At 37.1% G+C, this 15,424-nt stretch overlaps 1 protein-coding gene across 1 annotated transcript in view; it reads left to right on the forward strand.

The window, feature by feature from the left end:
• Positions 1 to 3,478: 3,478 nt before the first annotated feature.
• LOC107640203 (AT-hook motif nuclear-localized protein 2-like) overlaps positions 3,479 to 15,424 on the forward strand; it is a 37,524-nt gene continuing 25,578 nt past the window's right edge. Inside the window, exon 1 of the mRNA XM_088486805.1 lies at positions 3,479 to 3,829. Coding sequence (XP_088342931.1) covers positions 3,479 to 3,829 — 351 coding nt within the window. The remainder of the gene's footprint in view (positions 3,830 to 15,424) is intronic.

Raw genomic sequence — 15,424 nt, forward strand, 5'->3', positions numbered from 1 at the left:
AAAACCTGTTTAATACCCATGCTAACTTAAGCATCGGAGTCTCTTGCAGGTACCCCCACCCTCCGGTGACAAAGGATCAGCAGTGCAGCCAGTCCAACAAGTCCGACACGACAGCTCCGGCCGCTACCCCCAGCCGGACACGTCATCTCTGACATCTCGACTGAGATCGACCTACAGTTTCAGGTAACCCTCGGAACAAAAGGCAAATCTCATGGTGTCAAAATCAAGCGAATTATGCAATCTGAAAAGGTTGAAGCTTGAAAGTTGAAACGTATAATAGACACGTACATATATATGGATTGGTAAAAGAAGCTAAGATCAATATAATGTTTCCAATGTTTTTGTTCTTTTCTATTCATCTATCAAATGAACCAACGAGACTGTTACAACAGAATGAAATTGAAGGAAAGATTGAATAGTTCCATTTCGAATAAATAGTCAAATTAGTCCATCATTCATTTTTCAAATTAGTTTTTGAAAGATTTTTTTAATTAAATTTATTTTTTTAAAGATTTTAAATTAGTCATGTTAGTTCTTCCATTAATTTTTTTGTTGATGGTATCAAAATTTGCTAATGTAGCATGTTAAGTGACATCCCAAGACACACCTATAAATCTTAATTGACTATTTATATAATAAGTTTATGAAATTATATCATATCAAAATCTAATTGAAGAGAAAACTTGAGCCATTCAATTTGGGGTTGATTTGATTTAATTTTATAAACTAATTATGTTAATAGTCAATTAGAACTACTAGGTGTGTGTTTTGATGTTACTTAACGTAGAACATCAACAAAATTTGACCCCGTTAGCAATAGAAGTGATATGACTAATTTAAAATATTTAAAGGATGAATTTGATAAAAAAAATTTCAGAGACTAATTTAAACAATGAGTGATCTTTCAGGGACTAATTTGACTATTTATTCTTTCCATTTCCTTCGGTTTCCCTCGTTGGTTCCTTCTTATGTAATATATAGGGCAATTTACGTATATAAATTGAATGGACGAATTGTTTACCCAAATGCAACAATACAGATTTTATTACTTATGTGTCCTGAAACAAGTTTATGTAATCCGTGGAACCCTCTCACATTTTACAAATTGTATATAAACCGTGGAAGTCTCCCACGGTTTATGAAGGAATCAAACTATAGGAAAACAGTGGTTCCTGCCACGGATTATGAAGAAGGGAGCTTGAGCATAAACCATGTCAGCCTCCCACGGTTTATGAAGAGATCGCATTAAACAAAAACTTTTGGACCCTACAACGGTTTATGAACAAGAGACAAGCACACATCAACCGTAATAAATTTGTGTCAAAATTTTGTGCATGATATATATGTTCCTTAGTTATAATATCTTAAATGTAAAAAATATAGGATTACATGTTTGTTGGCGGTATCTTTAGGAATGTAAAATGAAAGTAAATAAGAGAGGGGAGCTATTAGCACTTTTATTATAGTGATTTGTTTGGAGATTATTATTATTATTATTATTATTATTATTATTATTATTATTATTATTATTATTATTATTATTATTGTTTGAGAAAATATAAAACAAAGATAAGAAATAAAAAATGTGAAATTTTAATTATGAATAAAAAATATATATGCTCAAGCTGTATGTTTATACTATTTTTTTATATTATAGTTAATCATATTAATATTATATTAACCTCGTATTGTAACTTCTAGTGTTTTCTAGATACTGTAATTGTCTTAACATCGTTTTTTAAGAAAAGCACTTCATGGATTCGAAATAAGCTCAACCAAAGAGTCAATAAATGGATATCTAATTCGCATTACTTCTACATGTGTGTCATATGTTTGGCAGATTACAGAGAAAGAGAAGTGTTACTCATCATGCCAAAATGCGATCACACATTTCATCTTTCTTGCATTGACATATGGCTGAGAAAACAATCCACTTGCCCGGTATGCTGTCTGCCGTTAAAAAACTCATCCGATGCGAATCATGTTAGAACTGTTACCTATACCATGAGCCAGCCTTTTGATGAGTTGCAGAAGAATCAGCCGTTATTAATGTTATTGTTGATCCCTATGTTGGTTCAGAGAGTGGGAGGTTGCAACACAAGAACTGATTTTTAGATTATTTGTATTACACTGAAACGTTTTCTATGGTTTTCGTTTTTAGATTTCAAATTTCAATAACACAAATTACATAGCCTTGTGGTTTTCTATGGTGTACCATGATAGGATAAAGATACAAACTATATTCCATGAATCCATACAAATGTAAAATATTACATAATCATAATGATTACTTGAATGGTGGAAATTGAATTTTATATATATTTATTACTACTATTTCTGTTTCATTTTATCCATTTTTTTTGTATGTTCTTAAGATAAGGTATTTTGAAAGTAAAAAAGAAGAAGATATTTTTGGTACAATTTGTATATAAATACGCAAAAGAATAATAGTGACAAAATAAAAGGGATTATAGGAATATCTTTAATGTCTTAGAATCATTGAATAGGATTATAGGAATATCTTTCATTGAATATTTATAGTTTTATCAAATTTTCAATTAGGTCCCTATATATTTTTTTCTTTTCAATTGGGTCCCTAAGGGTATACAAGTAATTTCACAATTCACTAACATTTTTTTGACGTTTAACGTTAACGGGGACTAAATTGAAAAAAAAAATGTATAGGGACCCAATTGAAAAGAAAAAAAGTATAGGGACTTAATTAAAAATTCGGTGAAACTGTAGGGACCTGCAGAGTAATTAAACCTTTTAAAATTTTAGGGATAAAAATGACTTATGCCTGAACTTTCAAGAACTATTTTGATTATAAAAAACTTTTTTACATGTCAAGTGACATGTGGCGAGGTGTCATTGATCTGACACCAATCATCTTGTGTCATGTGGCATTAACCTACCACGTCATCATGCAACGTGACACTTAACGTGATATGTTATCATCTAACTAATACAAGGACTACTTTGACTTATATTTTATTTTTCAAGGACTAATATGACTAAAAAAGATTATTTGAAGACTAATTTAAAGAATAAATGATATTTCATAGACGAATTTGACTATTAAATCATTTTCATTCATTTCTTTGTAAAACTCAAAATATTCAAAGATCCACAGTTAAAAATAAAATTCAATTTATTTTCCCATAAAACTGATTATTATTTATTTTTTTTCTTTTGAAAAATTTAAATGAGAGAGTTTTACTTACTTTATTTCTTTCCCCTACTTGTTTTCTCTTAATCTAAACCTGCTGATTATTTTTAATGACAGATTTTATGCTAATGGCCCGGAGTTAAAGACTTTCTTCTTCACCCTTCTGTTTCAACGACAAATTTCAAAGCTTTCTATTAGATTTTCTTCTAGCCTCAAATTTTCTTCTTTGTTGAAAAAACAAAAAAATACAAAACAAAAAAACGGAAAACTTTTTTTTAAGCTTATGCATGAGCTTATAAAGGTTTAACCATGGAGGGTAGAGACGTGGTTAGCAGTGGTGGGGTTACGGTGGTGGGATCCGATGGTCCGTCGGACTACCATGCTGCTCCCAGGAACGACAATCCAGCTCCGGCTGGTGGATCCGCCATGGCCATGTCGGGAACGCAGGTGGGTGCTCCGCTGCAGTCGGCGGTTGCAGCAGTGTCGGAGAAGAAGAAGAGGGGTCGACCCAGGAAGTACGCAGCAGACGGGTCGTCGGTTACTATGGCGATGTCTCCGAAGCCGATTTCTTCTTCGGGTCTACCGGCGGTGATCGATTTCTCTTCGGGAAAGCGCGGGAAAGTGCGGCCACCTGGCTCCGTCAATAAAGCCAAGTTCGAGGTTGAGAATATAGGTACTGACGTGTACCCCTAAGAACTCGGCAACTATCCTTTCATCCTAACCGACCAAATATTTCGGAACTCATATCAAAACCTAAAACGGAACTCAAACACAAATTACACACGTGACTAATATCATCTCCAGTCCGTTACTAACAACGGCACTCACCTTAGATATCGGAACAAACGCAAGGAAGAATGATCCCCCCACTCATCTATAAAACAAGCCAAGCAACCCTTAAAACACAGGTCATAAAACTCACTCTAATTCATTACTTTCATCTCTTACAGTTCACATACTTACTTGAGCGTCGGAGTGTTTTTTGCAGGTGTTCCCGCCGCCGTGTTTCATCGTGCCGAGGTTATTGCTGAAGGCTACCTTCCAGACGATGTATAGCTCCACCAATAGATTAGCAGCCTCGCTGGGAGAGATATACCTCGGCTAGACCTGAACGGAACATTTGGCTCCCACCGTGGGGCCGAAGCAGTTAATCTAACCCCACTATTCCTTATATATTGCACTTTATTTTTTCTCTTTTACACAGGTTTCTCCAACCTTTTAACATGGCCGACAACGGAGTTCACCAGCTCACTCAGGCCGAACTACAAGCAGAAGTCAAACGGCTTGCTGAGTTGTCCACCCAGAATAACGCCAGTAAGCATGATGAAAAGGGCCCAACCAAAGGCAGTACAGACCTACTAAGTGTCAACCCACCAAAAGAGAAGCTTACCTTGGACAACCCTTTCTCGGAGAAAATCACCAACTACCAGATGCCAAAGAATTTCACGCTACCTTCTTCGCTTGAGCCATATAAGGGGATTGGTGACCCCCGGGCTCATATTAAGAAATTTCAATCTATGATGTTTTTCAATGGCCCTAACAATGAACCTGTTCTTTGTAGAGCTTTCCCTACCTACCTCGACGGCATTGCGTTACTTTGATTTTCAAAATTACCTGCAGGTTCGATCTCTTCCTTTGAAGAACTAGCGAAGTCCTTCATAGACTACTTCGCTGCAGCACGGATATACGTACACAGATCCGATTATCTCGGCACCATCCGTCAAGGTCCCCATGAAAGCCTGAAAGACTATCTGACCAGATTTGCAGAAGCAACAATGGAAATACCCGATCTGGACCCTGCTGTCCACCTACATGCCCTCAAGGCCGGCCTCCGACCCGGAAAATTCAGAGAGACGATCGCAGTCACCAAGCCAAAGACATTAGAGAAGTTTCGAGAAAGATCAGCTGGATGATAAACCCCAATTTTGTGGTTTATCTTGTGCTTAATTTGGGGAATTTTATCACCTTTTCCCACATTTATTCAATGAAATAGCATGGTTTTGCAATTTTTCCTTGATTTGTGCTTAAATGTGAAAACATACTTTTTAGGACCTAAAATTGGTGATTTTAATTCACTTTAATTCCATTCGATGCCTTGATATATTTTTTGAGTGATTTCAGGTTCATAAGGCAAGTATTGGATGGAAGAAGTGAGGAGAAAAGCATGCAAAGTGGGAGAACTCATGAAGAAATGAAGGAACCGTAAAGCTGTCAAGCCTGACCTCTTCGCACTCAAATGACCATAACTTGAGCTACAGAGATCCAAATGAGACGGTTCCAGTTGCGTTGGAAAGCTAACATCCGGGGCTTCGAAATGATATAAAATTTGCCATATGTTTCTTCGCGTTCAGGGGCGCGCACGCGCCATGTACGCGTGCGCGCCGATGGAGCTGCGTGGGTCCACTTTTTGCACTTCGTTGGGGGCGATTTCTAGCTCATTTTAGGCCAAATCTAACTCATTTCTAATGCTATTGAACCCAAGGATTGAAGGGAGAATGAACCAAGTAGTCATAGTTTAGTTTTCATCATGTTTTAGGCTAGAATTCTAGAGAGAGAAGCTCCCTTCTCTCTAGAATTTAGGGTAATTTAGGTTTAATTTTCTTAAATCCAACTTTTTAATTCTTGTTTTGATTTAGTTTCTCCTTTTAATTTCTTGTTGTTACATCTCTACTCTTCTAGTTTTACTTGTCATTTCCTTTATTTTGTCCTCTTTTATGTTTATGAACAATTGTTGGATCTCAATTTCTTCTAATGCAAATTTTATGCTTCTATGTCCTTTTTATGTTAATCTTAATTGCTATTGTTGATTTCTTGCTTGTGGTAGTTATGGGCCCTTTTAATTCTTGCAATTTATGATGTTTACTTTTATTGCACTCTACATGTTTGATGAAATGTTTCCTTTAGTTTTTGAGTAGCTTTCTTTGCTCTTGGCCTAGGCTAAGGGAATTGAGTGACCTTGAGTCATTGGGTCTCAATGATTTGGTGATTTGAGAATCCTAGGTGATCAATTTGATACTCATTGACGCCAACCCACTACTAATCTAATTAGTAGGTAGGTTGGGACTTATGGGTTGATGTGATCAAGCCTATTTGACGTACTTCAAGCTTAGGAGTAAATATTACGTACTTAAAGCTTTTGGAAGTAGACTTAATAGGTTGGCCTCTCATAATTGTCAATATATGGTTTGTAGACAAGGATGGTGATCTCAATTACCTATGTCTAGCCAAGAGTACTTTCCTTTATTTTATTAAGTTCTTATTATTTACTTTCTTGTCATTTAATTCTTGCCCCTTATCAATCAAACCCCCCCTTGCATTTTCATAGCCAATAATTAAACACTTCATTGTAATTCCTTGTGAGACGACCCGGAGTTCAAATACTTCGGTTAATTCTTATTGGGGTTTGTACTTGTGACAACCAAATTTAATTTGATTCGAGGATTGACTATTGGTTTGGACTATACTAACAACGTAATTATTTTGTGGAATTTCGAACCGGTATAAATTTTTGATATCACTGGACAAATAGAGATTGAAGAACTCCGTGAGGCCAACAGAACAGAAAGAAAACCTAGAATGGAGGAAGACAGAATGCCAAGGTCGGCGAACAACAAAGAGCTCACCCCAAAATTCGACAACTACACCAGATTCAACACAAGGAGGGAAAAAATAATCAAAGAAATACTCAACGCTAAAATCATAAAACTACCAGCAAGAGCTGGGAAGAGATTTGTTGACAAAAACAAGCACTGTGCTTTCCACCAGAAGTACAGACACACAACCGATGAGTGCGTGATAGCCAAAGATCTATTGGAAAGATTAGCTCGGCAAGGCCTCCTGGATAAGTACATCGAAGGAAGTAAACATAAAGAGGGTGATAGGGACAAAGAAGAGCGCCAACAAACCTCGGGAAACAAGGAAGCCAATAAATAGTCAAACAACACCCCACCTAAAGGGATTATAAACTGCATATCCGGAGGATTTGCCGGGGGAGGCGAAACAACTTCGGCGAGAAAACGTAGCTACCGCACAATGCTGGCAATCGAAGGAACAACACCACATAGCAACAAAAATGTACCCAACCTAGAAATCACTTTCAACCAGGAAGACATATGCTCGGCCGCACCACACTCAGACGACCCCGTGGTAATTTCCATCCAAACAGGCGAGCTATTGGTAAGAAAAGTCCTTCTGGACCCAGGTAGTAGTGCCGATGTTCTTTTTTATACTACTTTTATAAAAATAAAAATATCTGAAAAACTCATACAACCCTCATCCGGAGAATTAGTCGGATTCTCTGGAGAAAGAGTGCCAATCAAGGGTTACATATGGCTAAAAACGATGATGGGAAACCACCCATTGTCACGAATCATTGACATACAATATCTTATAGTTGATTGCCCTAGTCCTTATAATATTATTCTCGGAAGACCTGCCCTGAACATGTTCAGGGCAGTAGTTTCAACTTTTCATCTATGTGTCAAATTCCAGGCACAGGATGGAAAGATAGCGACACTCCATTCAGATCGCTAACAAGCCCGGCAATGCTACAATGCAAGCCTAAAGAAGTCGGCTTCAGGAAAAGAATTCCAACAAGAGGTCAAAGTAATTCACAACACAAATGAGGTACTGTTCCTAGCAGAGCTTGACCCTCGAGGGGACACCCAAAAAAGGCCTCAACCAGCAGACGAGCTCCTGGAAGTCCCACCGACGTCAAAACCAGAACAAGTCACATACATCTGTCAAGCACTACAAGGAAAAGAAAGATCAGAGCTCATAAAAGTACTACAAGACAATGCCGACTTATTTGCCTGGACCCCAGCAGACATGCCAGGTATAAACCCAAACATTATCTGCCACAAGTTCGTCACCGACAGAACAAGCCGACCTATAGCTCAAAAGAAGAGGAATCTCGAGGAAGAAAAATCAAAGGCAGCCCTAGAAGAAACCAGAAAGCTTCTTAAATCTAACTTCATCAAAGAAATCAGATTCACCACATGGCTCTCAAACGTGGTAATGGTAAGGAAAAATTCAGGTAAATGGTGCATGTGCGTCGACTTTACAGACTTAAATAAGGCATGCCCTAAAGATGCTTATCCCTTACCCTGCATTGATAAACTCATAGATAACGCATCAGGTTTCAAAAGCTTGAGCTTCATGGATGCATACTCTGGCTACAACCAGATCCTCATGCATCCAGAAGACCAAAACAAGACAGCATTTATAACTGAGCATGGAAATTTTTGTTATAGAGTAATCCCATTTGGTCTAAAGAATGCAGGTGCAACCTACCAACGACTAATGGACAAAGTGTTCCGTCATCAAATAGGTCGAAACATGAAAATCTATATGGATGATATGGTCGCCAAGACCATTCAAGAAAAGTCACATTGCGACGACCTCAGGGAAATATTTGAACAGATCCGAGCATACAATATGAGACTCAACCCAGAGAAATGTGCCTTTGGGTACAAGGAGGCAAATTCCTGGGATTCATGCTAACCTCACGAGAAACTGAAGCAAACCCTGAAAAATGTGAGGCAATACTTAACATGGCGAGCCCTAGAACAATAAAAGAAGTACAACAATTGGCAGGAAAGGTAGTGGCACTATCTCGGTTCTTGCCAGCAGCGTCAAGCCGATCATACCATTTCTTCCAAACAATATCAAAGAATAGGAAATTTCAATGGACAGAAGAGTGCGAGAAAGCATTCGCCGAGCTCAAAACCATTCTATCATCACCACCCGTGCTGTAAAGACCAGAAGTCAGTAAACCTTTATACGTATATTTATCTGTTTCTAATTTTTCTATAAGCTCGGCTCTAGTCATTGAGACAGGAAAAATACAACAACCAGTATACTTCGTCACTAGAATCATGCAATCAACAGAGCAAAGGTATCCGAGAATAGAACAGCTAGCTTTAGCACTTGTAATAACAGCAAGAAGACTCAGGAACTACTTCCAAAGCCACACAATAATAGTGAGGACAAACCAACCATTAAGACAAATACTGACAAAACCAGAATTAGCTGGATGATGAGCGGATAATTTATACGCTTTTTGGCATTATTTTTACATAGTTTTTAGTATGATTTAGTTAGTTTTTACTATGTTTTTATTAGTTTTTATGCAAAATTCACATTTTTGGACTTTACTAGGAGTTTGTGTGTTTTTCAGTGATTTCAGGTATTTTCTAGCTGAAATTGAGGGACCTGAGCAAAATCTGATTCAGAGGCTGAAAAAGGACTGCAGATGCTGTTGGATTCTAACATCCCTGCACTCGAAATGAATTTTCTGGAGCTACAAGATTCCAAATGGCATGCTCTCAATTGCGTTGGAAAGTAGACATCTAGGGCTTTCCAGAAATATATAATAGTCTATACTTTGCTCGAGTTTAGACGATACAAACTGGTGTTCAACGCTGGTTCTCTGTCCTATTCTGGCGTTAAACGCCAGAAACAGGTTACAAGTTGGAGTTAAACGCCCAAAACAGGTTACAACCTGACGTTTAACTCCAAAAACAGCCTAGGTACGTGTAAAGCTCAAGTCTCAGCCCCAGCACACACCAAGTGGGCCCCGGAAGTGGATTTCTGCACTATCTATCATAGTTTACTCATTTTCTGTAAACCTAGGTTACTAGTTTAGTATTTAAACAATTTTTAGAGATTTATTTTGTACCTCATGACATTTTCACGTTTTACATTGTATCTCTATGGCATGAGTCTCTAAACTCCATGATTGGGGGTGAGGAGCTTTGCTGTGCCTCGATGAATTAATGTAAGTACTTCTGTTTTCTATTCAAACACGCTTGTTTCTGTTCTAAGATATTCACTCGCACTTAACCATGATGAATGTGATGATCCGTGACACTCATCACCATTCTCAACCTATGAACGCGTGCCTGACAACCACTTCTGTTCTACCTTAGATTGAGTGTGTATCTCTTTGATTCCTGGTTCACGAGTTTAATTACCTCTCCTGACAACAGAGCATTCGAATCCGTGAGATCAGAGTCTTCGTGGTATAGGCTAGAATTATTAGCGGCCATTCTTGAGATCCGAAAAGTCTAAACCTTGTCTACGGTATTCCGAGTAGGATCTGGGATGGGATGACTGTGACGAGCTTCAAACTCACGAATGCTGGAAATAGTGACAGACGCAAAAGGATCAATGGATCCTATTCCAACATGAGTGAGAACCGACAGATGATTAGCCATGCGGTGACAGGGCATATGGACCATTTTCACTGAGAAGACGGATGGTAGCCACTGACAACGGTGATCCACCAACATACAGCTTGCCATGGAAGGAGTCTTGCGTGCGTGAAGAAGAAGACAGTAGGAAAACAGAGATTCAGAAGACAGAGCATCTCCAAAACCTCAATCTGTTCTTCATTACTGCACAACAAGTAACCTTTATTTCATGTTATTTAGTTTTCATAACAAAAGTAATTTTTATTTTTAATCTCCTGACTAAGATTTACAAGATAACCATAGATTGCTTCAAGCCAACAATCTCCGTGGGATCGACCCTTACTCACGTAAGGTATTACTTGGACGACCCAGTGCACTTGCTGGTTAGTGGTACGAGTTGTGAAAATTGTGATTTACAATTCGTGTACCAAGTTTTTGGCGCCGTTGCCGGGGATTGTTCGAGTTTGGACAACTGACGGTTTATTTTGTTGCTTAGATTAGGAAAAATTTTTTTTTTTGGTTTAGAGTCTTCTATTATTGTTTTTGGTTGAAAATTTTTTTTAAATCCTTATTTTCTCTTTTTAAATTTTTTGAAAATTTTTATAAACTAATAATTGAGTTTTTCTGTTTGAGTTTAGTTTCATATTTTAAGTTTGGTGTCAATTGCATGTTTTTATTTTCTTTTAAATTTTCGAATTTGTGTTCATTGTTCTTTCTTAATCTTCAAGTTGTTCTTGTTTATTTTCCTTGTTTGATCTTTAGTTTTTCTTGTTTTGTGATTTTTCTTGTTTTTATTGTGCATTTTCGAATTATTAGTATCCAAAATATAAAAAAAAATTATACATTAAATACCTTTATTAAAACACTTTAAATTTATAGCTCAATTGGCTAGAGCGATGTGCTTATGTTCTTGGTAATTGGGAATCTTCCTTTTAAAACTTTTTCAAAAATAATTTTTCTTTGATTAAATCTCATGTCAAACTTTTAAGTTTGGTTTCTCTTGTTATTTTTTTATTTTCGAAAACTTATTTTTATTTTTCTAGAAGTTTTAAGTTTGGTGTTCTTTTTTATGTTCTTGTGAGTCTTCAAAGTGTTCTTGAAACTTCTTTGTGTTTCGATCTTAAAATCTTTAAGTTTGGTGTTCCTTGGTGTTTTCCCTCTAAAACTTTCAAAAAACAAGGAACATTAGATCTAAAAATTTTAAGTCTTGTGTCATTTTATTGTTTTTCTCTTTCCTCATTAAATTCAAAAATATCTTTTCTCCTTATTTTAAATTGAATTTTCGAAAATTACTTTTAAAAATTCAGATTTTTATTTTAAAAATCAAATCTTTTCAAAAATCATATCCAAAGTTTTTCAAATCTTCTCAATTAAGCAATTATTTTCATTTTCAAATTTATTTTTCTCTTGGTTTTCAAAATTTACATTTTAATTTCTAAATATTTTATTTTATTTTATCTTATTATTTTTATTTATCTTAATAATTTGGTTTGTCCTAGTTAAATAAAATAAAAACAAAAATTTATTTTATTTGCAATTCATATCAATTCCATTTTATCCATCATGGATCTAAGTGGAAATGAACATTCCAGAAGGACTCTGGGGTCATATGCTAATCCCACTACTACTGCATATGGGAATAGTATCTGTATACCTCTGGTGCACGAAATTGGAAATCACAGTTCTTCACAAATTCGCACAACTAACCAGCAAGTGCACTGGGTCGTCCAAGTAATACCTTACGTGAGTAAGGGTCGATCCCACGGAGATTGTTGGCTTGAAGCAATCTATGGTTATCTTGTAACTCTTAGTCAGGAAAACAATAAAATAATTCACTTATCAAATTTGATTGTAAGGAATAAAAGGGCAGAACACAAATTATACTTATATGCAATGATGGAGAATATGTTGGAGTTTTGGAGATGCTTTGTCTTCTAAAATTCTGCTTTCCTCTGTTTCTGATTCACGCACGCATGTCCTCCTATGGCAAGCTATGTGTTGGTGGATCACCGTTGTCAATGGCTACCATCCATCCTTCCAGTGAAAAGGGTCCAGGTGCGCTGTCACCGCACGGCTAATCATCTGCAGGTTCTCAATCGTACCGGAATAGGATTTACTATCCTTTTGCGTCTGTCACTACGTCCAGCACTCGCGAGTTTGAAGCTTGTCACAGTCATTCAATCCCTGAATCCTACTCGGAATACTACAGACAAGGTTTAGACTTTCCGGATTCTCTTGAATGCTGCCATCAATCTAGCTTATACCACGAAGATTCCGATTAAGAGATCTAAGAGATATTCATTCATTCTACAGTGGAATGTAAGTGGTTGCCAGGCACGCGTTCGTGGAGGAATGATGATGATTGTCACGTTCATCACATTCATATTGAAGTGCGAATGGATATCTTAAATAGGAACACGCATGTTTGAATGGAAAACAGAAATACTTGCATTAGTTCATCGAGACACAGCAGAGCTCCTCACCCCCAACAATGGAGTTTAGAGACTCATGCCGTCAAAAGGTACAAAGTTTAGATCTAAAATGTCATGAGATACAAAATAAATCTCTAAAAGTTGTTTAAATACTAAACTAGTAACCTAGGTTTACAGAAAATGAGTAAACTATGATAGATGGTGCAGAAATCTACTTCTGGGGCCCACTTGGTGTTGCTGGGGCTGTGACTTAAGCTTCTCACATGCATGGGCTGTTTTGGGCATTCAACGCCAGGTTGTAACCTGTTTCTGGCATTGAACTCCAACTTGTAACTTGTTTCTGGCGCTGGACGCCAGACTGTAACATGGAACTGGATTTGAACGCCAGTTTACGTCGTCTATCCTTAAGCAAAGTATGGACTATTATATATTTCTGGAAAGCCCTGGATGTCTACTTTCCAACGCAATTGGAAGCGCGCTATTTGGACTCCTGTAGCTCCAGAAATTCCATTCCGAGTGCAGAGAGGTCAGAATCCAACAGCATCAGCAGTCCTTTTTCAGCCTGAATCAGATTTTTGCTCAGCTCCCTCAATTTCAGCCAGAAAATACCTGAAATTACAGAAAAATACAAAAACTCATAGTAAAGTCCAGAAATATGAATTTTTCCTAGAAACTAATGAAAATAAACTAAAAACTAACTAAAACATACTAAAAACTATATGAAATTATCCCCAAAAAGCGTATAAAATATCTGCTCATCACAACACCAAACTTAAACTGTTGCTTGTCCCCAAGCAACTAGATAAATAAAATAGACTACTAATAAGTCAGGAAGCAATAATATCTCAGAGTTTTTGAGTGAAGCTCAGATTCTAATTAGATGAGCGGGACTAGTAGCTTTTTGCTTCCAAACAGTTTTGGCACCTCACTTTATCCATTGAAGCTCAGAGTGATTGGCATCTATAGGAACTTAGAATGCAGATAGTATTATTGATTCTCCTATTTCAGTATGATGATTCTTGAACACAACTACTTTATGAGTCTTGGCCGTGGCCCTAAGCACTTTGTTTTCCAGTATTACCACCGGATACATAAATGCCACAAACACATAATTGGGTGAACCTTTTCCGATTGTGACTCAGCTTGCTAAAGTCCCCAATTAGAGGTGTCCAGGGTTCTTAAGCACACTCTTCTTTTTGCATTGGACCTTGACTTTAACTGTTCAGTCTCAAGTTTTCACTTGACACCTTCACGCCACAAGCACATGGTTAGGGACAGCTTGGTTTAGCCGCTTAGGCCAGGATTTTATTCCTTTAGGCCCTCCTATCCACTGATGCTCAAAGCCTTGGGATCCTTTTTATTTACCCTTGCCTTTTGGTTTTAAGGGTTATTGGCTTTTTGCTCTTGCCTCTTGGTTTTAAGAGCTTTGACTTTTTCTGCTTGCTTTTTCTTTTTCTTTCTCTATATTTTTTTTTCTGCAAGCTTTTGTATTCACTGCTTTTTCTTGCTTCAAAAATCATTTTTATGATTTTTCAGATTATCAATAACATGTCTCATGTTCATCATTCTTTCAAGAGCCAACATATTTAACAGTCTTAAACATCAAATTCAAAAGACATATGCACTATTCAAGCATTCATTCAGAAGACAGAAAGCATTGCCACCACATGCAAATAATTAGAATTTTTCTTATTAAAAACTCGAAAAATATTGCCTCTTATTCTAAAGAAATTCTTCTATTTTATTCATGTTTAATGATGATGATAAAATTAAATTATAGCTTAATTGGAGATAAAATAAAAAATATAGATACTAATTACTACTATATGACTCCTAAGGTAAAACTAAAATAAAAATAGTTATCACAGAGTTAAGGCTAAGATTGAAATTTAACAACCTTTGTTCTGGGAAGTGGATGTTCCTCTAATCTGCGGGGTGCTTGGTCCTTCAAGAGATAATTTCTGGCGCTTCAATTCCCTTAAATCACGCCCTTGCTCCTCCTGTTCTTTAAGCAAACAGCAAAGAATGCTACTTTGTTCCTTCTGTTCTTTCTTTATTTGTTCCATAGCTTCTTGCATCTTGGTAATAGATATTTCAAGATACTCCCAGTATTCAGATTGAGGGATTTCTGGGAGAATTTCCTGTGTTCTCTTCTTGATGGGGTCATCCTGTGCTTGTTATTTTTCCATTGATGCTTTGGTGATTGGTCGCTCAACTGAGATATACTCAGTTATTCCCATCCTTACTCCAGCGTCCTTGCAGAGCATAGAAATCAAGCTTGGATAAGCCAACCTGGCATCTTTGGAATTTTTTGTTTGCAATTTTGTAAAATTCAGTTGAAATCAGTTGATGAACTTCCACTTCTTTTTCCATCATGACGCAATGGATCATCACTGCTCTTCTAATAGTGACTTCAGAACGGTTGCTAGTGGGCAGCAGAGAATGCCCAATGAAGTCCAGCCATCCTCTGGCGACTGGTTTGAGATCTTCTCTTTTGAGTTGATTTGGGACACCCTTTGTGCTGGTGGTCCACCTGGCTCCAGGGATACATATATCCTCTAGAATCTTATCCAGGCCCTTGTCTGTTCTCATCATTCTCCTATTGAAGGAGTCTGGATCATCTTTCAGCT

Source organism: Arachis ipaensis, chromosome B5 (assembly GCF_059453495.1).
Source record: "Arachis ipaensis isolate K30076 ecotype BB chromosome B5, ASM5945349v1, whole genome shotgun sequence".
NCBI classification, from domain to species: domain Eukaryota; kingdom Viridiplantae; phylum Streptophyta; class Magnoliopsida; order Fabales; family Fabaceae; genus Arachis; species Arachis ipaensis.